This window comes from Salmo salar, chromosome 19 (genome assembly GCF_965601325.2).
Source record: "Salmo salar chromosome 19, fSalSal1, whole genome shotgun sequence".
Classification (NCBI taxonomy): domain Eukaryota; kingdom Metazoa; phylum Chordata; class Actinopteri; order Salmoniformes; family Salmonidae; genus Salmo; species Salmo salar.
Genome location: NC_138309.1, coordinates 10,814,493 through 10,838,987, shown reverse-complemented (window position 1 = coordinate 10,838,987; position 24,495 = coordinate 10,814,493). Strand labels below are relative to the sequence as shown.

Sequence of the window (24,495 nt, the reverse complement as noted above, 5' to 3'; positions counted from 1 at the left end):
CATCGCCTCCCTGATGGTCTCTGGCTCTTCCCTCTGCTCAGCCGCCAGCTCCATGTGCCCCCCCCAAAAGAATCTTGGGGTTTCTGTGGCAGCGGACTGAAGACACGCACTTCATGGCGAGTGCGAGGAACCGGCACAGGACATACCGGGCTGGGGAGGCGCACTGGTGGCCTGGTGCGTGGAGCCGGCACAGATGGCACCAGACTTATGAAACGCTCTTTAGCACGTTTGCGCTGTAGCCTACTCCCCGCTAACTCTTCTCTCCGGTATCCCTCATTGCACTCCATCAACTCCCATTCGGGCTCTGGCACTCTCTGCTGCTCAGCCGACCACCCCTCGTGCCCCCCCAAAAAAGATCTTGGGGTTTCTGTCGCCGCGGCCCCCGTCTTCGTAGCTGTCCTTTCTGATTTCCTGGCGACTCCCGCCAAGGAAGGGTCTCGCATCCTCCCATGATCTCTTCCCAGGTCCAACTCACTTTTCCCTCGGTTGCACGCTGCTTGGTTCTTTTGTGGTGGGATATTCTGTCACGCTCGTAGAAAAGGTTGGACCAAGGCGCAGCGTGATTTGAGTTCCACATATTTTATTAAAGTGAAACTAAGAAAACAACAAACATACAACGAACGTGAAGTCGTAGTGCTCAACACACTAACACAAAACAATATCCCACAACCCAGGTGGGAACAATGGAGAACTTAAGTATGATCCCCAATTAGAGACAACAAACATCAGCTACCTCTAATTGGGAACCATACCAAGAGCACCAACATAGAAATGAAAAGACTAGAACACCCCCTAGTCACGCCCTGACCTACAACACCATAGAGAACCAAGGGCTCTCTGTGGTCAGGGCGTGACAGTACCAGTACAGAGTCAGTGTTTTTTTATTGTATTTTTTTTATTTCACCTTTATTTAACCAGATAGGCCAGTTGAGAACAAGTTCTCATTTTGAACTGCGACCTGGCCAAGATAAAGCAAAGCAAACAACAACACAGAGTTACACGTGGGATAAACAAAAGCACAGTCAATAGCACAATAGAAAAATCTGTATACAGTGTGTGCAAATGGAGTAAGGAGGTAAGGCGTTAAATAGGCCATAGTAGCGAAGTAATTACAATTTTGCAAATTAACGCTGGAGTGATAGATGTGCAGATGATGATTTGCAAGTAGAAATACTGGTGTACAAAAGAGCAAAAAAAAGTAAATAAAAACAATATGGGGATGAGGTAGGTAGTTAGATGGGCTATTTACAGATGGGCTGTGTACAGCTGCAGCGATCGGTAAGCTGATCAGATAGCTGATGCTTAAGTTAGTGAGGGAGATATAAGTCTACAATTTTTGCAATTCGTTCCAGTCGTTGGCAGTAGAGAACTGTAAGGAAAGGCAGCCAACAGAGGTGTTGGCTTTGGGGATGACCAGTGAGATATAGCTGCTGGAAAGTGTGCTACAGGTGGGTGTTGCTATGGTGACCAGTGAGCTGAGATATTGTGGAGTTTTACCTAGTAAAGGTGACCTGGAGCCAGTGGGTTTGGCGATGAATATGTAGCGAGGGCCAGCCGACGATAGCATACAGGTCGCAGTGGTGGGTGGTATATAGGGCTTTGGTGACAAAACAGATGGCACTGTGATGGACTGCATCCAGTTTGCTGAGTAGAGTGTTGGAGGCTATTTTGTAAATTACCTCTCTGAAGTCAAGGATCGGTAGGATGGTCAATTTTACAAAGGTATCTTTGGCAGTGTGAGTGAAGAATGCTTTGTTGCGAAATAAGAAGCCGATTCTACATTTAATTTTGGATTGGAGATGCTTAATATGAGTCTGGAAGGAGAGTTTACAGTCTAGCCAGACACCTAGGTATTTGTAGTTGTTCACATATTCTAAGTCAGAACAGTCCAGAGTAGTGATGCTGGGCGGGCGGGTGCGGGCATGCATTTAGTTTTACTAGCATTTAAGAGCAGTTGGAGACCACGGAAGGAGTGTTGTATGGCATTGAAGCTCATTTGGAGGTTTGTTACAGTGTCCAAAGAAAGGCCAAATGTATACAGAATGGTGTCGTCTGCGTAGAAGTGGATCAAGTAATCACCCGCAGCAAGAGCGACATCGTTGATATATAAAAAGAAAAGAGTCGGCCCGAGAATTGAACCCTGTGGCACCCCCATAGAGACTGCCAGAGGTCCGGACAACAGGCCCTCCGATTTGACACACTGAACTCTATCTGAGAAGTAGTTGGTAAACCAGGTGAGGCAGTCATTTGAGAAATCAAGGCTGTTGAGTCTGCCAATAAGAATACGGTGATTGACAGAGTCGAAAGCCTTGGCAAGGTTGATGAAGATGGCTGCACAGTACTGTCTTTTATCGATGGCGGTTATGATATCGTTTAGTACCTTGAGCGTACCTTGAGCGTGGCTGAGGTGCACCCGTGGCCAGCTTGGAAACTGGATTGCACAGCGGAGAAGGTATGGTGGGATTCGAAATGGTAAGGGATCTGTTTGTTAACTTGGCTTTCAAAGACTTTAGAAAGGCAGGGCAGGATGGATATAGGTCTGTAACAGTTTGGGTCTAGAGTGTCACCCCCTTTGAAGAGGGGGATGACCACGGCAGTTTTCCAATCTTTATGAATCTCGGATGATACAAAAGAGAGGTTGAACAGACTAGTAATAGGGGTTGCAACAATGGCGGCGGATAATTTTAGAAAGAGAGGGTCCACATTGTCTATCCCAGCTGATTTGTACGGGTCCAGGTTTTGCCGCTCTCATCAGCAATCTGGATTTAGGTGAAGGAGAAGCTGTGGAGGCTTGGGCAAGTAGTTGCATGGGGTGCGGAGCTGTTGGTCGGGGTAGGGGTAGTTTGGAGGAAAGCATGGCCAGCCGTAGAGAAATGCTTATTGAAATTCTCGATTATCGTGGATTTATCGGTGGTGACAGTGTTTCCTAGCCTCAGTGCAGTGGGCAGCTGGGAGGAGGTGCTCTTATTCTCCATGGACTTTACAGTGTCCCAAAACGTTTTGTAGTTAGAGCTACAGGATGCAAATTTCTGTTTGAAAAAGCTAGCCTTTGCTTTCCTAACTGTGTGTATTGGTTCCTGACTTCCCTGAAAAGTTGCATATCGCGGGGACTATTCGATGCTAGTGCAGTACGTCACAGGATGTTTTTGTGCTGGTCGAGGGCAGTCAGGTCTGGAGTGAACCAAGGGCTATATCTGTTCTTAGTTCTACATTTTTTGAATGGGGCACGCTTCTTTAAGATGGTGAGGAAATTACTTTTAAAGAACAACCAGGCATCCTCTACTGACGGGATGAGGTCAATATCCTTCCAGGATACCCGGGCCAGGTCGATTCAAAAGGCCAGAAGTGTTTTAGGGAGCGTTTGTCAGTGATGAGGGGTGGTCGTTTGACCGCAGACCCATAATGGATGCAGGCAATGAGGCAGTGATCGCTGAGATCCTGATTGAAAACAGCAGAGGTGTATTTGGAGGGCAAGTTGGTCAGGATAATATCTATGAGGGTGCCCATGTTTATGAATTTAGGGTTGTACGTGGTGGGTTCCTTGATAATTTGTGTGAGATTGAGGGAGTCTAGCTTAAATTGTAGGATGGCCGGGGTGTTAAGCATATCCCCGTTTGGGTCACCTAACAGAATGAACTCTGAAGATAAATGGGGGGAAATCAGTTCACATATGGTTTCCAGGGCACAGCTGGGAGCTGAGGGGGGTCTATAACAGGCGCCAACAGTGAGAGACTTATTTCTGGAGAGATTAATTTTTAAATTAGAAGCTCAAACTGTTTGGGCACAGACCTGGAAAGTATGACAGAACTTTGCAGGCTATCTCTGCAGTAGATTGCAACTCCTCCCTCTTTGGCAGTTCTATCTTGACGGAAAATGTTGTAGTTGGGGATGGAAACTTCAACATTTTTGGTGGCCTTCCTAAGCCAGGATTCAGACATGGCAAGGACATCAGGGTTGGCGGAGTGTGCTAAAGCAGTGAGTAAAACAAACTTAGGGCGGAGGCTTCTGATGTTAACATGCATGAAACCAAGGCTTTTACGGTTACAGAAGTCAACAAATGAGAGCGCCTGGAGACACACAGGTTCTGGGTTAACCTCTACATCACCCGAGGAACAGAGGAGGAGTAAGATGATGGTACGGCTAAAGGCTATCAGAACTGGTCGTCTAGTGCGCTGGGCGTGGTAGGGTAGATTCAGGGCATAATGTACAGACAGGGTTATTGGTAGGGTGCGGGTACAGTGGAGGTAAACCTAGTCAGCGAGTAACGATAAGAGAGGTTGCATCTCTGGAGGCACTAGTTATGCTAGGTGAGGTCACCGCATGTGTGGGACGTTTGACAAAAGAGCTATCTGAGGCATGTTGAGTGGGACATGGGGCTCCTCGGTAAAATAAAATAATGATAACTACCCTAAACAACAGTATACAAGGCATATTCACATTAGGGAGAGACATAAAGCGAGGCATAAAGCAGTCATAGGTGTTGATTGGGAGAGGTAGCTAAGTCAACAACGGGTAAGACAACAGTTAATCAGCTAAGACAACAACAACAGGTAAAATGGCGATGAATGGGCAGAGAGAGTCAGTTAACTACACACAGGGCCTGAGTTTTAGGCTGGGGCCGACAGATAAACAAAATAAACAAAATGGAGTACCGTGATTAATGAACAGTCCAGCAGGCATCAGCTATGTAACCAAGTGATCATAGGGTCCAGTGAACAGCAATAGATGAAACAGGGAAGCCGTTAGGTAGTCGTTACTACGCTAGCTGGGAGATGTGCCTGGCTTAAGGCTAACTGGTGCTAGCTTCAGGACAAGGGCATCACTGATGTCCGGCAAAGGCCGGTTGAGGGCACATCAGACGGAATTACGTTGGCTGACCAGTCGTGATGGATTGGCGGTGCTCCATGTTTACAAAGGGGCCAGGCCAATTGGCAAAAGAGGTATTGTAGCTGGAGTAATTTACTTTGCTAGCCGGGAGATGCGCCTGGCTCAAGGCTAACTGGTGCTAGCTTCGGGACAAGTGCGTTAGCCACTATAGCCACTCGGTAGCAGCTAGCTAGCTGCGATGATCCAGTGCAAAGGTCCAGAGCAGGAATCCGGTGATGTAGTGCGCTCTAGTTGTGTTAGTGAAGAGTCCGGGAGGCATCAGCTGTGTAGCTGAGTGTTTATAGGGTCCACCGAGCAGACCGTGAGATGGGCCTAGCTCAAAGCTAGCTTCGGTGCTGGGCCACTCGGTAGCAGCTAGCTAGCTGCGATGATCCAGTGTAATGGCCCAGAGCTTACGGCAGGAATCCGGTGATGTAGTGGAGAAAAGCAGTCTGATATGCTCAGGGTTGACATCGCTCTGTGCAGACTGGCAGGTATTATAAAGGCCGCTAGCAGTGGCTAACAATGACTAAATAGCTAGTAACTAATTCTAGTTATAAGGTCTAAAAATAGCAGATCCGTATCACATTGGGTGAGGTGGGTTGCCAGAAGGTATATTTAATATAAAAATGGAAAAAGAGATTGAAATATAAACAAAAGAATATGAAAAAAACATACAATTTACACGGGACAACAACAAACACGTCCGCACTGCTACGCCATCTTGGACAGGTTAGTTGAGGTAATTTGTACATGTAGGTAGGGGTGAAGTGACTATGCATAGATAATAAATAGTGAGTAGCAGCAGTGTACAAAACAAATGGGGGGGTCAATGTAAATAGTCCGGTGGCCTTTTGATTAGTTGTTCAGCAGTCTTATGGCTTGGAGGTAGAAGCTGTTAAGGAGCCTTTTGGTCCTAGACTTGGCGCTCCGGTATCACTTGCCATACGGTAGCAGAGAAAACAGACTATGACTTGGGTGACTGTCCTGTCATTGTCCTGTTGAAAAACAAATGATAGTCCTACTAAGCACAAACCAGATGGGATGGCGTGTCAATGCAGAATGCTGTGGTAGCCATGCTGGTTAAGTGTGCCTTGAATTTTAAATAAATCACAGACAATGTCACCAGAAAAGCACTCCCACACATCACACCTCCTCCTCCATGCTTCACAGTGTGAACCACACATGCAAAGATCATCCGTTCACCTACTCTGCATCTCACAAAGACACAGTGGTTGGAACCAAAAATCTCCAATTTGGACTCCAGACCAAAGGATAGATTTCCACCAGTCTAATGTCCATTGCTCGTGTTTCTTGGCCCAAGCAAGTCTCTTCTTATTGGTGTCCTTTAGTAGTGGTTTCTTTGCAGCAATTCAACTATGAAGGCATGATTCACCCAGTCTCCACTGAACAGCATTTCTTGGGCTGCAATTTCTGAGGCTGGTAACTCCAATGAACTCTGGGTCTTCCTTTCCTGTGGCGGTTCTTATGAGAGCCAGTTTCATCATAGCTCTTGATGGTATCTCAGCTCAGGGTATCACAGCTCAGGAGAAGATCCAGGTCAAGGGCAGGCAGAGGTCAGTAATCCAGAGCAGTGTCACAAGGTATAGAACAGCAGGCAGGCTCAGGGTCAGGGCAGGCAAAATGGTAAAAACCGGGAAAACTAGAAAACGGAATAGGAGTATGGGAAAAACGCTGGTAGGCTTGACGAGACAAGACGAACTGGCAACAGACAAGCAGAGAACACAGGTATGAATACACTGGGGATAATGGGGAAGATGGGCGACATCTGGAGGGGGTTGGAGACAAGCACAAAGACAGGTGAAACAGATCCAGGTGTGATCAAGGTGTGACAGTACGCCACCTGGTGTCCTTCCTGGGCGCATACCTGGTTGACCGGGATGTCGGTGATGGAACTCAGCAATGAGGGCTGGGTCCAGGATGTTCCTAGCGGGGACCCAGCACCTCTTTGTACGAGATCTTCAGTTCTTGTCAATTTCTCGCATGGAATAGCCATCATTTCTTAGAACAAGAATAGACTGACGAGTTTAGAAAGTTCTTTGTTTCTGGCCATTTTGAGCCTGTAATTGAACCCATAAATGCTGATGCCCCAGATACTTAACCCGTCTAAAGAAGGCCAGTTTTATTGCTACGTTAATCAGAACAACAGTTTTCAGCTGTGCTAACATAATTGCAAAAGGGTTTTCTAATGATCAATTTGTTTTTTTTAAATGATAAACTTGGATTTGCTAACACAATGTGCCGTTGGAACACAGGAGTGAAGGTTGCAGATAATGGGCCTCTGTATGCCTATGTAGATATTCCAGCCGTTTCCAGCTACATTAGACATTTACAACATTAACAATGTCTACACTGTATTTCTGATCAATTTGATGTTATTTTAATGGACAAAAAATTTGCTTTTCTTTCAAAAACAAGGACATTTCTTAGTGACCCCAAACTTTTGAACGGTAGTGTAGGTAGGGCTAAAGTAACTATGCATAGATAATAAACAACGAGTAGCAACAGTGTAAAAACAAGGGGGGGGGGGGGTAAATGTAAATAGTCTGGGTGGCCATATGGATATAATATTTTGTTTCTATGACATTCAGAGGCTGAGCTACAACCTTCTATAACCAAGGAGACAAAACATGGACTTACTTGGGAAGTAATCTAATTCTGACACTATCAACTGATTAAGCTATTCACTTTCTTTACAGTAGAATATGTTTAAACCCAGGCAGCTTTTAGGGAAACGATTGTGACCTTCTCTCGTTGGGTTAAGCCACGGAAGAAGAGTAGCCAGCAGTTAAAGCTTACATTTTTCTACTGTCTGGGGTGGAAAGGTAGGTCTAACGTTTGAAAGTACCATGCTCAGATTCCTAATGACGTCTTAATGTAATTATTTGTAAACAGGGACAGTTTTGTTGCAAACAAGAAACACTGTTTTGGCATTGGAGAAATATGATAAGGTGAACACATAGGCCTATCTCTCTGTCCATTCTTAACCTGTAATTTTGGTAATTTGTGTAGTGTTAAAAAAGATTCTGCTAATATCTAAAATGACATAGAATTGCATGAAATATTTCTAAAAAGCATTTTTTTCTCTGAACTGCAAATACAATGATATATTAAATCAAATCATATTTTATTTGTCACATGTTGTAACGGTTGTCGTCGGGGATAGAGGACCAAAACGCAGCAGGAATGTGGATGCTCATCTTGTTATTTATTTTAAATCAAGAGAACACCAAAATAACAAAATGAAGAACTCACAAACAACAAAACAGTCTTGTCAGGCACACTCAGCAAAACAAGAAACAATCTCCCACCACACTACACCAAACAATTACCCATATATAGGACTCTCAATCAGAGGCAACAAGAAAACACCTGCCTCCAATTGAGAGTCCAACCCCAATAAACCAGACAAAGAAATACAAAAGACTAGAGACCACATAGAAATACAAACCTAGAAAATAACCCCAAAAACCCGGAAATAATAAATCAAACACCCTACTACATAAAACCCCACCCCGAACCACATAAACAAAATACCCTCTGCCACGTCCTGACCAAACTACAATAACAAATAACCCTTATACTGGTCAGGACGTGACACATGTGCCGAATACAACAGGTGTAGACCTTACCGTGAAATGCTTACTTACAAGCCCTTAACCAACAATGCAGTTCAAGAAATAGAGTTAAGAAAATATTTACTAAATAAACTACTAAATATAAAATATAAAAAGAACACAAGAAAATTACATAACAATAACGAGGCTATATACAGGAGGTACCTGTACCGAGTCAATGTGCGGGGGTACAGGTTAGTCGAGGTAATTTGTAAAGTGACTATGCATAGATAATAATCAGCGAGTAGCAGCAGTGTAAAAACAAGGGGGGGGGGGGTCAATATAAATAGTCTGTGTGACCATTTGATTAATTGTTCAGCAGTCTTATGGCTTGGGGATAGAAGCTGTTAAGGAGCCATTTGGTCCTAGACTTGGCACTCCAGTACCGCTTGCCGTAGAGCGTGATCACACAGTCATCTGGAAAAGCTGGTGCTCTCATGCATTCTTCAGTGTTGCTTGCCTCGAAGCGAGCTTTAAAGGCATTTAGCTCATCTGGTAAGCTCGTGTCACTGGGCAGCTCGTGGCTGGGTTTCCCTTTGTAGTCCGTAATATTTTTTAAACCCTGCCACGTCCGACGAGTGTCAGAGCCGGTCTAGTAGGATTCACTCTTAGACCTGTATTGATGCTTTGCCTGTTTGATGGTTTGTCTGGGGACATAGCGGGATATCTTATAAGCGTCCGGATTAGTGTCCCGCTCCTTGAAAGCCGCAGCTTTAGCCTTTAGCTCGGTGAGGATGTTGCCTGTAATCCATGGCTTCTTGTTGGGAAATATAATCCATGTAATCTGGTTGGGAAATTATAGTAACAGGCAATGCTTTTACAATAAAGGAGATCTTTCCACCCCATCTCTTGTCCACAGTGGTCTGCGAACCCACAACCTTCTAGCCCGCAGCCCTATATGCTATAAAAATTCCTGCGTTGCCTTTTTAATGCTTACAGGACAAAGAACAGTTTCTAAAACTGCATATCGATGGCTCTGGTCTGTCCAAGCAGCAGTGGCTATTTAACATGTAAATCTTGGTGGGGCAAACTCAACACAACACAACACTAAATAATACATTCATTTCACTTTAACGGTGACAAACAGTGCCCACAAACTTATGTCACGAACTGGCTCGAAGCCCGTAATGAAAAGGGAGACAACATAATAACAAAAATATGTTTATTAACTGAGGTAACCTATATACAATTAACAATGGTGTGTGTAGTCAGTAGTGTAAGTGAGTGCTTGCGTGTATAGATGTGATAATGAGGAGTGTTGAAAGATGCCAAAGCAAGCAAACAAGCAAGCAAACAAACAAACAAACAAACAAACAAACAAACAAACTCTGCCACAACCAAAATCCAACAGTGTGTCTGCATGGAGTGTCTCCTCAATGAATGGGGAAAAAGTCTATTTATCCCGGGACACACCCGGGCCCAGGTGTGTCCCATTTCGTTGACGACCCTCCCGGCTCTGCCCACTGACATCCTAATAAGGAAAACAAGAGCAAAGAGAGGGGGAGAGGGTCAACAAACAGCTGAAAGTGGGATCACAACACATATCGCTGGATGTCCTGCGGGTGGTGGACCATTATTGATACACATGGGAAAATGCTGAGTGTGAAAAACCTGGCAGATACTACCATACCATGTTCAAAGGCACTTCAATGTTTTGTCTTGCCCATTCATCCTCTGAATTGCGTACATACACAATGCATGTCTCAATTGTCTCAAGGCTTAAAATACTTATTTCACATGTCTCCTCCCCTTCATCTACACTGATTTGAAGTGACATCAATAAGGGATCATAGCTTTCATCTGGATTCTCTTGGTCAGTCTATGTCATGGAATGAGCAGGTGTTCCTAATGTTTTGTACACTCAGTACACTGTACATACACAATAGGCCTACTGCCAAACTAGGCCCGATACATCAAATATAATCAAAAATACTGCCAGGGCATCGTGACTATTAACGACAATTGCTAAGACACACTTGAAATATGCAAAAAACACATATTTAGCAGACACTCTTATCCAGAGCGATTTACAGGAACAATTAGGGTTGTGCCTTGCTCAAGGGCACATCGGCAGATTTGTTCACCTAGTCTGCTCAGGGATTTGAACCAGTGACTTTTCGGTTACTGGCCCAACGCTCTTAAACTACCTGGCGCCGCACGCACACAAGCAACCATAACTTTGACCCGAAACCGAAACCTAACTCCTAAACCTAACCACTAAACCCTTACCCTAACCCTAATTCTAACCCTAACCCTAATTGTAACTCTAACCCAAAACCTAACCCCCAAGTTTAAAATAGCCTTTGTCCTCATGGGGATGTGGTAAATGTCCCCACGAGGGAGAATTTTCCTTGTTTTACTATCCTTGTGGGGACTTTGGGGGATTTCAGGTCCCCACAATAATAGAAGAACCAACACACACACACACACACACACACACACACACACACACACACACACACACACACACACACACACACACACACACACACACACACACACACACACACACACACACACACACACACAGTCTTACAGAGTCTAGGACACAGAGCTGCAGTGGCATTTAGGCAGTGACATTTGCAGGTGACATTTCGTCTCTCTCCACAGTCACAGAGTGTGAACCCAATCTCAATCTCCTCTCTGCCATCCCGGCTCAACACACCGGCTCTAATACTGACGGAGAGGAAGAAAGGAAAGTTCTGAATCTTAGGATGACCTGTTCAGGCTGAATAGGTGCCATCGCTGTTATTATATCCTCACATTCTACTGTCTTGTAAAAGATTGTCTGGGTATGACGTTGTCTAGATAAAAGGCTGGGTGGTCTGTTGGAGTGTGGTGCTTATACTTTGTGTGTTTAATGTACAGTATGTTAGTGCCTTTGGATAAAAGTGTCTGCTAAATGAACATACTTGTTTCATTATGGATGTGTTTGGTTTTGCCAATAGCTAGCTCCTGTACCACTGTGGCTCTATATCATGTCAGGGTCACATAGTAGTGCATTGGGAAGTTGCTAATATAGAGTCTGGTTCCACTGAAGGTTTCTGAACTTTGTCATTGTTGTCTTGGCTTGCTGTTCGGGAGTGTAGGTAAAGTTTTAGTGGCTTGCTGTTACTTTTGTGACAAATGCATTTGCGGAGGGTGACGCCATATCAAACTCACAGTTGAGTAATGTGATATTACATTGTCTACTTGACCACATTGGGAAAACCCTTCAGGTATCTCTAGTGAGGAACTAGAAAATACACTTTTCTTGAGTTTGTTTTTCAGCTCTGTAACGATAGAGGGTTAACTTTTTCTCTCTTTGTTGGAAACGAGACAGCATGGAGACCTGCTGTTGTTTATCCTGTTCCCCTGGCTATAGAGAGAAACGTGTGTGTGTGTGTGTGTGTGTGTGTGTGTGTGTGTGTGTGCGTGTGTGTGTTGTTAGGTCCCCTGTTAGAGAGGAGTCTGTGTTTGTCTAGCATTGTTTGTTTATGAAGGGGCTCTTAAATTGGCTACTAAACAGAGCATAGCGAGACAGGCAGGGAGGGAGGGAGGGGAGAGAGAGAGAGGGGGGAGAGAGAGAGAGCGAGATAGAGAAAGAGAGAGAGGCAAAGTAGGTTTAGGGAACAGGGCCTTCCCTTACCATGATCTTCATTAGACTATTCATCACATAAAAATGATAATGCACTCTACTGTTCAATTTCAGTATCCACACAAAACACACCACACACTCAAACAATACTATCAACAGCTCTGTTATGTCTAACTCTGTATGTCTACCAATAAGTGGGACCATTTTTATAAAAATGTATGGAAACTTCTAAATAAATCCCTGACAGTGTCACCAGAAAAGCACCCCCACACCATAACACCTCCTCCTCCATGCTTTGTGGGGGGAAATACACATGCAGAGATCATCCGTTCTACCACACCGCCTCTCACAAAAAAATGACGGTTGGAAGCAAAAATCTCCAATTTGGACTCCAGACCAAAGGACAAATTTCCATCGGTCTAATGTCCATTGCTCGTGTTTCTTGGCCCAAGAAAGTCTCTTCTTCTTATTGGTGTCCTTTAGTAGTGGCTTCTTTGCAGAAATTCGACCATGAAGGCCTAATTCACACACTCCTCTGAACAGTTGATGTTGAAATGTGTCTGTTACTTGAACTCTGAAGCATTTATTTGGGCTGCAATTTCTGAGGCTGGTAACTCTAATGAAGTTATCCTCTGCTGCAGACGTAACTCTGGGTCTTCCTTTCCTGTTCTCCTCATGAGAACCAGTTTCATGATAGTGCTTGATGGATTTTGCGACTGTACTTGAAGAAACCTTGAAATCCTTGAAATGTTCCGCATTGACTGACCTTCATGTCTTAAAGTAATGATTGACTGTCGTTTCTCCTTGCTTATTTGAGCTGTTCTTGCCATAATATGGACTTGGTCTTTTACCAAATAGGGCTATCTTCTGTATACCACCCCTGCCTTGTCACAACACAACTGATTGGCTCAAACGCAATAAGAAGGAAAGAAATTCCACAAATTAACTTTTAACAAGGCATTAATTGAATTGCATTCCAGGTGACTACCACATGAAGCTGGTTGAGAGAATGCCAAGAGAGTGCAAAGCTGTCATCAAGGCAAAGGGTGGGTATTTGAAGAATCTCAAATATAAGATATATTTTGATTTGTTTAACACTTTTTGGTTACTACATGATTCCATATGTGTTATTTCATAGTTTTGATGTCTTCACTATTATTCTACAATGTAGAAAATAGTAAAAATAAAGAAAACCCTCGAATGAGTAGGTGTGTCAAAACTTTTGACCCGTAGTGTATACAAAGGCATTTGTGAAAATTCTATAGGAATATAGAGTGGGAAAGCAGCTGTGCGTTTGGACAATTAATATACACTGCAGTAATAAAACCTAATAAAAACATCTGTTTTGTCCAGGACCGGAATCTACACAGACCGGTGTGCTGTAGCCAATCAGAACTACAGTAGACCTTTATACAAATAAGCCATTTGCCACACAGGCCCGCCATCATTCACTTTGAACTGGACTGTGTTTACAGGCGGTTACAACAGCGCGACTTTAGATCATTAGAACGCATTCGCCAAAAGCTGCAAAATACACCTGAATGGATTTCTGCAAGTATGTAAACACCATGGGAGTCCTCTTACATTTGGGAACTTCACAGTTCTATTGATTAAACAACCATGAAAACGTGTGCTCTTGTAACGGCTGTCTTCATAAATGGACCAAGGCGCAGCAGGTATGTGAATGCTCATCTTTAATTAAAAATAAGGAGTAAAGCATCCACTTAACAACACAAAAAAGGTGACAACAGTGACAGTTCTGCAGGCTATAAACGCAGTGCAAAAACAACCACCCACAAACCCCAGTGACAAACATACTCCTACATATATGACTCCCAATCAGGAACAACGATCCCCAGCTGTTCCTAATCAGGAGTCACAAGACACACAGAACATTCAAACACACACACAAGACTGCCACGTCCTGACCCCCAAACTACTACAACAGCTTCATCTGCTGGTCAGGACGTGACAGTACCCCCCCCCCCCCCCCCCCCCCCCCCTCAAGGTGCAGACCCCGGAATGCACCTAACCACAAAAAAAAAACCACCAACAAACAAAATCCCCAACAAAACCCATAAACACTAACCCTAAACAATAAGGGATGGAAGGGAGGGTGGCTGCCATCACCGACGGCACTGTGCTACACCCTCCCTCCCCAACCCACCTATCCTGGAGGTGGCTCAGGTGCAGGCCGTGGACCTCGCTCCACCTTCGGCGTCGCCCACTTTGATGGCGCCGATAGCTGCGCCAGGCAGACGGGCCACTCGGGCTGACCCTGGCAGACGGACCACTCGGGCTGGACCGGAGGACAGGAGGGCCCCTCGGGCTGGGCCGGGGAGCAGGAGGGCCCCTCGGGCTGGGCCGGTGGGCAGGAGGGCCACTCGGGCTGGGCCTGGGGGCAGGAGGGCCACTCGGGCTGGGCCGGGGGGCAGGAGGGCCACTCGGGCTGGGCCGGGGGGCAGGAGGGCCACTCGGGCTGGACCGGAGGGCAGTCTGGCCACTCGGCCTGGACCGGAGGGCAGTCTGGCCACTCGGCCTGGACCGGAGGGCAGTCTGGCCACTCGGGCTGGACCGGAGGGCAGTCTGGCCACTCGGGCTGGACCGGAGGGCAGTCTGGCCACTCGGGCTGGACCGGAGGGCAGTCTGGCCACTCGGGCTGGACCGGAGGGCAGTCTGGCCACTCGGGCTGGACCGGAGGGCAGTCTGGCCACTCGGGCTGGACCGGAGGGCAGTCTGGCCACTCGGGCTGGACCGGAGGGCAGTCTGGCCACTCTGGCAGTTCAGGGCAGTCTGGCCACTCTGGCAGTTCAGGGCAGTCTGGCCACTCTGGCAGTTCAGGGCAGTCTGGCCACTCTGGCAGTTCAGGGCAGTCTGGCCACTCTGGCAGTTCAGGGCAGTCTGGCCACTCTGGCAGTTCAGGGCAGTCTGGCCACTCTGGCAGTTCAGGGCAGTCTGGCCACTCTGGCAGTTCAGGGCAATCTGGCGACTCTTGCAGTTCAGGGCAATCTGGTGACTGTTGACTGGCGGGCAGCTCTGGTGACTGTTGACTGGCGGGCAGCTCTGGTGACTGTTGACTGGCGGGCAGCTCTGGTGACTGTTGACTGGCGGGCAGCTCTGGTGACTGTTGACTGGCGAGGCTGGGCTGACACACTAGACTCCTGATGCGTGGGGCTGGTATTGGACGTGCCAGCCTGGAGACACGCACCTCCATGCTAGTGCGTCTAGCGGGAAACACCGGACCGAAAGGGCGCACTGGCGGTCTTGAGTGCAGGGTTGGCATCACCCCTTCCGGCTCGATGCTCCCCTTGCCCTGGCACCTGCGGGGCGCTGGTACTGGGCGAACTGGGCTGTGTGTCCGTATAGGCGAGATGGTGCGTACCACAGCGTAACATGGCGCCCTCCACCTCATATGCACCTCCCTGTAGTCACGGGTAGCTGGCTTACGGCTCTTCCCTGGCCTGGCCAAGCTACACGTGTGCCCCCCCAAAAAAATGTATTGGGGGTGCCTCTCACGCTCGTTGCGCTCTCTCTCCTCGTAATAGCGCCTCTCCGCTCTCGCCGCTTCAATCTCCCACTGCGGGAGGCGATAATCCCCAGCCTGAGTCCATGGTCCCTCTCCGTCCAGGATCTGTTCCCAAGTCCATTCGTCCATTTTTCTCTCCAGTGGCTTCCTCCTCTTCTGCTGCTTGGTCCTTTGGTGGGTGGTTCTGTAACGGCTGTCTTCATAAATGGACCAAGGCGCAGCAGGTATGTGAATGCTCATCTTTAATTAAAAATAAGGAGTAAAGCATCCACTTAACAACACAAAAAAGGTGACAACAGTGACAGTTCTACAGGCTATAAACGCAGTGCAAAAACAACCACCCACAAACCCCAGTGACAAACATACTCCTACATATATGACTCCCAATCAGGAACAACGATCCCCAGCTGTTCCTGATCAGGAGTCACAAGACACACAGAACATTCAAACACACACACAAGACTGCCACGTCCTGACCCCCAAACTACTACAACAGCTCCATCTGCTGGTCAGGACGTGACAGCTCTCTCTCCCTCAGTTATGCACATCAACGACAACAAGATCAACAACTAGTGCTAGCCAGAGCAAGATGAGCTAATATCTATTGAAGGACCATCAGATAAACCCTCTGAAACTTTTTCAGCTCGTTGGCTGTCAAATTTGCACTGATAAAAGATGGGGAATTGTAGCCTCCTTGTCCTTCTGCAGCTTGCCTGCCAATGCATGCTTGTCCCAGCCCAGCACAAAGGCTAACTGGCTAAAGATGGCTTGCTTGCTAGCTAGCTACTTCCAGACACAAATGAGAGAACACCTCACTCTGACCATTTTACTCGCTGTAGCAGAGCTGGTTAGTCTATTTACATGTTATCTAGAGCATTCTTGACAAACTATAATTTTTTTTGCATATGTTTACTGACACCGGACATATTCAGCAGGTGTTGCACGTTCGTAAATTCATCAGTTGTTCTGGGCTCAGGCACAATCAGACGAGAGTGCTCTGAATTTGGAGTTCTTGCTAGCTAACCAAATGACACCTGTATCTCTAGCTGTGTATAGCCACCGAAAAACAATATGAGGGGAAAAAGTCAGTCAGTCGGTCACTCCTCCAATGACATGACATCCTCCTAGCAGCTAGCTAGCTATCAAGCTAATATTAGGGTCTGTGTTTTTAGCTTGCTACATAAATAGATGAGCTAGCCTATTAGCCACGTTATGACTGACTTGTGATCATTGTGCTTGCCAGCTGTGATTTACAACCTGATACCAAGAAATGTATTGGTGAATTATATTAATCATGCATTGAACTGCATCCATCTATTCTGCCAACAATGCCTTAGTGTACGTCACGGAACATTGAGTCAAATATAATACATTTTTAAAACCCCTTATGAGGTTGGTTTTGTAGCATAAACTGGGAATTTGATATTTTTGACTGATATTATGATAGTTTTTTTGTTTCATATATGCAAAGTAGTTAAAACGCTGTAATTTTGACTCTCAAAATCACACTTTTTAAAAATAAAAATGTGATGGTCTAAGTCCACAACAATAATAAACCATATCAATCTGATTGGGTGGGCCTGTCAGGGCCTGGCTCCCCAGTTGGTGGGCCTCTGTTCATTCAGGCCCATCCATGTCTACACCACCTGCTGACTTACCTTTTTCAATACATAGTTTACACACCCATTACTGCCTTAGTTAGCATTTACTGGTAGATATCATACGTTGAAACGTCTTTCCTACCTAGCTGATAATTTTGTTTTTTACTCTGCCGGTCTCCGGAAGAAATTACATGTCCTCACTGTCCGAGACCGAGTCAAGACGGAGTACAACTGTATCCTACACAGAGACAAGACCGACACTCATTATGTGGTATCGAGTATTACACAGCATTGATGTCTACAGTACCATTCCCCTTGCTCCCACTCTCCATCCCTCTTTACCTCTATCCCTCCATCCTTCCATCCCTCCTTCCCTACCTCACTATCTCTCACCGTCTGTGTATTCTCTCTCTCCACCTCTTCCTCCTTCCTCTGTTCTCTCTAGTTGTTAGGAAACATAGAAGACCACACTTTTAGAAAAAAAAGTTTCCAAAAGGGTTCTTTGGCTGTCCCCATAGGAGAACCCTTTTTAATTCCAGGTAGAACTGTTTTGGGTTCCATGTAGAACCCCTGTGGAAAGGGTTCTACATGGAACACAATAGGGTTCTACTTGAAACCAAAAAGGGTTCTTCAAAGGTTTCTCCTATAGGCACAGCCAAAAAAACCCTATTAGGTTCTAGATAGCACCTTTTTTTCTAATAGTGCAGAGCTATTCGATTGACCTTCTCATAATTGTAGGAGAGTAGAGAGAGAGGTATGACAGAGACAGAGAGAGAGCGAGAGAGACAGAGAGAGAGAGAGCGTGAGTAGGAGAGGAGTGAGGAGTTCCTCTGTACAGTTTAACACGCTGAGACAGGCAGTGTGTCTGTCTGTATGTCTGTCTGACATCTCTTACTGAATGTTTGTGCTTCTGGTCTAACAGAACACAGCCTCAGGTCCTTATCAACAATCCTTCTCTCTCTTTTCTCTTTATCTCTCTCTCTCTCTCTCTCTCTCTCTCTCTCTCTCTCTCTCTCTCTCTCTCTCTCTCTCTCTCTCTCTCCCTCTCCCTGTCTTCCTCTATTTCCCAGGTGCCTGTAATGGTTTAACCTGTAATTTAAAAAGACCAAATACTTCAAAGTGTTGCTGTGTTTGGGTGTTGAATATTTGAAACAAGTTTTTTTGCCAGCTAGCTGCAGTCAGAAGTCTTAGTTTTGCTGTTATAATATCTGTGGACAGTTTTTGTTTTGTGTGTGTGTGTCACATCTTCTCCTGCTCCTCCCCTCGTAGCCTACGACATTGCCGGAATACTAACCACCGGTCCTGGGATTCTTCATTACGCACACCTCACACTCATTATTACGCGCACCTGTTAATCATTATGATTCACACCTGAACTTCATTACCTTCATAATTTCCTCCCCTTTATATGTCACGCTCTTATGTTCACTCACCAGTTGGTATTATTCTTGTGTACTGGCATGTAGCCTCATAGAATTGTGTCGTTCTTGGTTTTGTTGTTTTATTGAATGTTTCACTTGCACCTACTTCCCGACTCACAGTGCCATTATTACAGTGTGTGTGTGTTCCAACTCATAACAACCTACCCTTCAAAAGTAGACCTTTTCTATGAGTTGGTCAGTACAGCAGAGACCACTAGATACACAACTAACAGTGTCAAATGAAATACGCTCTCCCCACAGCCCTAGTCTACTGACTGTCTCATTGACCTGCATGGCAGAGGATATGTATGTATTGAACAAAGAAATGTTAACTGAATCCTGCAGTCAGGAGAGAACAATAACACAGGTGTGTGTAGGTTCTCCGCAGCGATACAGGTGCACTGTGTGTGTGTGTGTGTGTGTGTGTGTGTGTGTGTGTGTGTGTGTGTGTGTGTGTGTGTGTGTGTGTGTGTGTGTGTGTCAGTTGGAGACCATACCCTCTCAGGTGAGGCAACAGCAGATGGGCCATGAGACAATCCTGCAGGATCAAAACACTTATGAGAGAGAGAGAGAGAGAGAGAGAGAGAGAGAGAGAGAGAGGAGAGAGAGAGAGAGAGAAAAAACTCTAATCGTCTCCTTGTCCTACATGCCCCAGGGCTGGTAACAGTACACTACACTAACTCAGACACACAATACACACAGCTTCTATGGAGGGGTCTTCATGTCACTCAACTCCTATGATAAAGACTCGTAAATTCTTCAGTAACAGACATGAACTTAACATGAAGCAAAACAAAACCTCAAAGTGACTACGGATAGTCTTTTCGTGGTTTTCAAACCTCTCCTCGGGGACCCCCAGACATTTCACAATTTTGAGCTGGCCCTGAACTAGCTCACCTAATTCAAGTGGTCAAGGGCTTGAAACCTATATAACTACACACAAGAAGACAGTGGAGGGAGCAGAGGAAGAGTGGAGGAGAGGAAGAAGAGGAAATGATCTCATTGACAGTGTTTTTTATGCATGAGAGCAAGTCCCCTTTCATTCCCTCTCTCTCTCTCTCTCATCCATGTCTCTCTCTCGCTCTGATTAGGGCAGCTTTAAAGCAGAAGGTCACTTATCATTTTAATGGCCTCACACACTCTCTCTCTGTCCCAAAACCGTCTGTTATTAGCTGCAGATTGACCACTTTACTCTGATGACCTAACACCAGGGGGACTCTGTCCTGAATGGGAAATAGGACTCATTAAAGGACTCTATTACCACGCACAGGGACACCAGATTTAGGTTTATAAACAGAAACGTTGACAATTTAGTCTTCATCTCAAACACATTTAACTGTCATTTCACCCCAAATGCACTTACCATTTCCAACCACTTCTCTGCTCCTTTTGCTGTGAAAAAGCTGTGAACTTGTATGTGTGTGTGTCTGTTTGGTGCATCCGTGCATGTACGTGTGCACGTGAGCGTGTGCGTGTTGGACGAGTTACTGGGCTGATGAGCGATGTAAGACCCTATTTCTGGGGGATTCTACTGATGCTGTAGTGACCTTTGTGGCTAGTTGTTCTGCTGTTCTATTCAGGTCTGGTAGACACACACCCTTACGTTACTCAAAAAGTGTGTTGGAATTCAAACCTGTTCTCTTTCGTGTGCACGCACGCACACACACATACAAACTCACACACAGACGTGAAGGCAGGGTCGCGCAGTTCACAGAGGACTATTCTAAACTCATGCCTATGGTGCATGTGCTGATAAATCTAGGCTAAGGACGTTGCTTGGGTCTGAGATTTGAGGGAATGTTTTTTTTGGGGGGGGGGGGGGGTCAAGTGCTTTTAGTTTGACGCTTTTCCTGACTGATGTTCATCTTAGATGGTAGTAGAGTTAAGATTTGGAATAATCGTTTATCTCTGGTCTGTTTGCATTTTGAGCTTTGTTTTAGCTTGTAGTTTGAGCTTTCTCTCTGTCTCTGTCTCGAGTAAGGAAAGGAGAAAGGTGAGGAACAGAGGAAAGTAGAGGGGAGGTGAGGAATGGTGGAAAGACAGGAGAGAGAATAGAGGGATGAGAGAGCAGAGCTGTAGAGAGGAAAGCAGAGAAGAGGTGGTGAAAGGACTAGGGAGAGGAGATGAGGGGTAGTGGAGGATAGGGATTTGAGCTGGGGGTGTACTGGGCTGATGTGTTGGGGTCGGGAGGAAGAGAAAGGATTTGGGGTGGGGGTGAGATTTCAGATTGTGGCTGGGGATCAACTCATTCACCCGCCCAAATGGCTTTCAAAAATCTATTTCACACATATACACACACATACGCACAAACCCTTTCACAGGCGTAGAGATCAGTGTACTATCGATCCGCTTCTGGCCGTGATTAAACCAAATACACACACACACAGGTCGGTCTCCTCTGTGAGCCTCATCAGTCTGGGTTGTAGATGATGGCTTTGGAGACTGATATGAAGAACCACCATTAAGCCACTTAACCACCTAATGCATCAGCTGCTGCAATCCACACACATGCACAGGCACACCCGCACACATATTCGGACGCAATACTCCCCTTGAAGACTTTCCCAGTAGAAAAGCCCTTACATTGTTGAGAATGACCTGTGAGCTATGGTATGTGTCTATCTGTGTGTAGTACTGGGTGCTGGATCTGTGTATTAATAATTAAGAGTCTATTGACGCACCCGTGTGTCAATCTAATTAAAATAATAACAAAATCCTCATCAAAATCCGTCAGTTTAAGCCAGAGATATCTGTTTTTTGCATGGGCTGTCTCTCAATCCATCTGCCTATGTCGGCCTTCCGCATCTGCGGTGGAAAGTGACAGAGCTACAGCGCTGTTTGTCAGACCAGGAGACTTCATGAAAATTGGTCTTCTCACAAAAACGTCTGTAGTGTCCACACTGTTTGGCTACTAACTAATATGACCACTCTATGGAAGGATGAGACACGTACGAACCTGATGGTATTCTCTGTTTTGCTCTACGACCTCCAAAAGCCCCACGGGACTCGTCTGAAGTTGGTACCGCCGAGGTGCCAACTTCTGTCTGTAGTGTCCAAACTGTATGGGCTACAAATGAATATGACCCCACTATGGAAAGGGGAGACTCCCACAAACACGATGGTGTTCTTAGATTTGCTCTATGACCTAAAGGTAACCCATACAAATTAATGTAAGTATGGAGGTTTTTGTGCCAACAAAAAACAGGGTTAAATATGTGTCCAAAAAACATAAATATTTCCTGAGTTTTCTTATATCTCCTAGATATAGGAAAGACACTTCAAAACCTTAATTCTTTTTTTTTACTGTCTTTTTTTGGCCATTTATGAATGTGTTATTCAATGTGTTTCTATGGGCTAGAGTTGTAAAGGCCAAATGTAACATTTGATCAATTAATTTGAACTAATTTTTTTATACATACAGGGGTCCTAAAACTCTAAATGAAATAGCTAAATGATCCATGGTATGACCATAAAACAATTCCATATGTTAGCTTAGTAGAACCCCCCACCCCCCACAAAAAAGGTTTTAGAGGTTTTCATGTGTGTGTATCTCTCCCTATCTCTCTCCCCTGTAGGAGCTGCAGTTTGAGAGACTGACCCGTGAGCTGGAGGCAGAAAGACAGATTGTAGCCACCCAGTTGGAGAGATGCAAGCTGGGCTCTGAGACTGGTGGAAGTATGAGCAGCATCAGGTAACACACCTGTCTGTGTGTGTGTGTGGTGTGTGTGAGTGTGTTGGGATAGGGGGGTTGTGTGTGTAGAATGGCCAGCTAGCTCCCAGGGTGGAACTCTCTTTATACGTATTCTCTCAGGGGGACACATTAATCTGTGACACCCTCTGACTCTTTGACACCTTAAAATGAGCTGAGAGGATAATTCGTTTTTCGTGTGTGTGTGTGCGCGTGGGTGTTTATGTGTGTGTGTGTGTGTGTGTGTGTGTGTGTGTGTGTGTGTGTGTGTGTGTGTGTGTGTGTGTGTGTGTGTGTGTGTGTGTGTGTGTGTGTGTGTGTGTGTGTGTGTGTGTGTTGGGGAGGAGGGTTGTGTGTGTAGAATGGCCAGCTAGCTCCCAGGGTGGAACTCTCTTTATAAGTATTCTCTCAGGGGGACACATTAATCTGTGATACCCTCTGAATCTTGGACACCTTAAAATGAGCTGAGAGGATAATTAGTTTGTCCTGTGTGTGTGTTTGTGCATGTGTGTGTGCATGCGCACCCACACTAACTGTCATCATGGGAGCGTACTTTAATGTTCCAGTGTTAATTAGTTAATTAATTAGTACATTAGTACAACCACGGCCCTAGATTGTCCAAAAACAGTTAAATTATGTTTGGCAATTATGAGTATGACCTTGGGATGCCAAAACTATTGGCAAATGGTTTTCAGAAGACGAGAAAGAGCACATAATGAAAAGAGGGAGGTAGGAGAATGAAGGAAGGAGGGAGGAGGGGGGCAGAGGAGAGGACGTCAGTATGTGATTAGCATGAGAGTTAGCTTCTGTATGCTAACAGCTCTGAGCAAGAGAGAGTGGAACAGAGCAGTACTAAATTCAGACTGTGTGTGTGTGGCAGCTTCAGGTGTCTCCCTCTGCTTCGTAGACAATGCAGAGAATGATGCATTACATTATTACACGTTACGTTATTCAGAGATAGAGGTAGAAGGAGAGCCGATACCGGTGCACATTGACTCTGTACCGGTACCCCCTGTATATAGCCCTATTGTTATTCACTGCTGCTCTTTCATTATTTGTTATTCTTATATCTTCCTTTTTTTAGGTATTTTCTTAAAACTGCATTGTTGGTTAAGGGCTTGTAAGTAAGCATTTCACTGTAAGGGTTGTATTCGGCGCATGTGACAAATACAATTTGATTTGATTTGATAGGAGAGGGTTGAAGTTTGACTCTTCTGACTGTTAACAAATAAAATCAAAGTTTATTTGTCAAGTGTGCCGACTACAACAGGTGTAGACCTTACAGTGAAATGCTTACTTACAAGTAAAAAAAAAAAGGTATTAGGTGAACAATAGATAAGTAAAGAAATAAAAACAACAGAAGTAAAAACAACAGTAAAAAAGACAGTGAAAAATAACAGTAGCGAGGCTATGCACAGTATTGAGGCTATAACAGTAGCGAGGCTATATACAGGCACCGGTTAGTCGGGCTAATTGAGGTAGTATGTACATGAATGTATATTTAAAGTGACTATGCATATATGTTAAACAGAGAGAGAACAGTCTATGACTAGGGTGGCTGGGGTATTTGATCATTTTTAGGGCCTTCCTCTGACACCGCCTGGTGTAGAGGTCCTGGATGGCAGGCAGCTTAGCCCCAGTGATGTACTGGGCCGTACGCACTACCCTCTGTAGTGCCTTGCGGTCGGAGGCCGAGCAGTTGCCGTACCAGGCAGTGATGCAACCAGTCAGGATGCTCTCGATGTTGCAGCTGTAGAACCTTTTGAGGATCTGATGACCCATGCCAAATCTTTTTAGTTTCCTGAGGGGGAATAGGCATTCTCGTGCCCTCTTCACGACTGTCTTGGTGTGTTTGGACCATTCTAGTTTGTTGGTGATGTGGACACCAAGGAACTTGAAGCTGTCAACCTGCTCCATTACAGCCCCGTCGATGAGAATAGGGGCGTGCTCGGTCCTCCTTTTCCTGTAGTCCACAATCATCTCCTTAGTCTTGGTTGCGTTGAGGGATAGGTTGTTATTCTGGCACCACCTGGCCAGGTGTGTGGCCTCCTCCCTGTAGGCTGTCTCATCGTTGTCGGTGATCAGGCCTACCACTCTTGTGTCGTCTGCAAACGTAATGATGGTGTTGGAGTCGTGCCTGGCCACAGAGTCGTGTGTGAACAGGGAGTACAGGAGGGG

The 24,495-nt window shown here is 45.6% G+C and overlaps 1 protein-coding gene across 1 annotated transcript in view; it reads left to right on the top strand.

The window, feature by feature from the left end:
• Positions 1–24,495, top strand: part of LOC106578422 (catenin delta-2) — a 422,676-nt gene that overhangs the window by 120,144 nt on the left and 278,037 nt on the right. Inside the window, exon 3 of the mRNA XM_014157182.3 lies at positions 22,205–22,320. Coding sequence (XP_014012657.3) covers positions 22,205–22,320 — 116 coding nt within the window. The remainder of the gene's footprint in view (positions 1–22,204; positions 22,321–24,495) is intronic.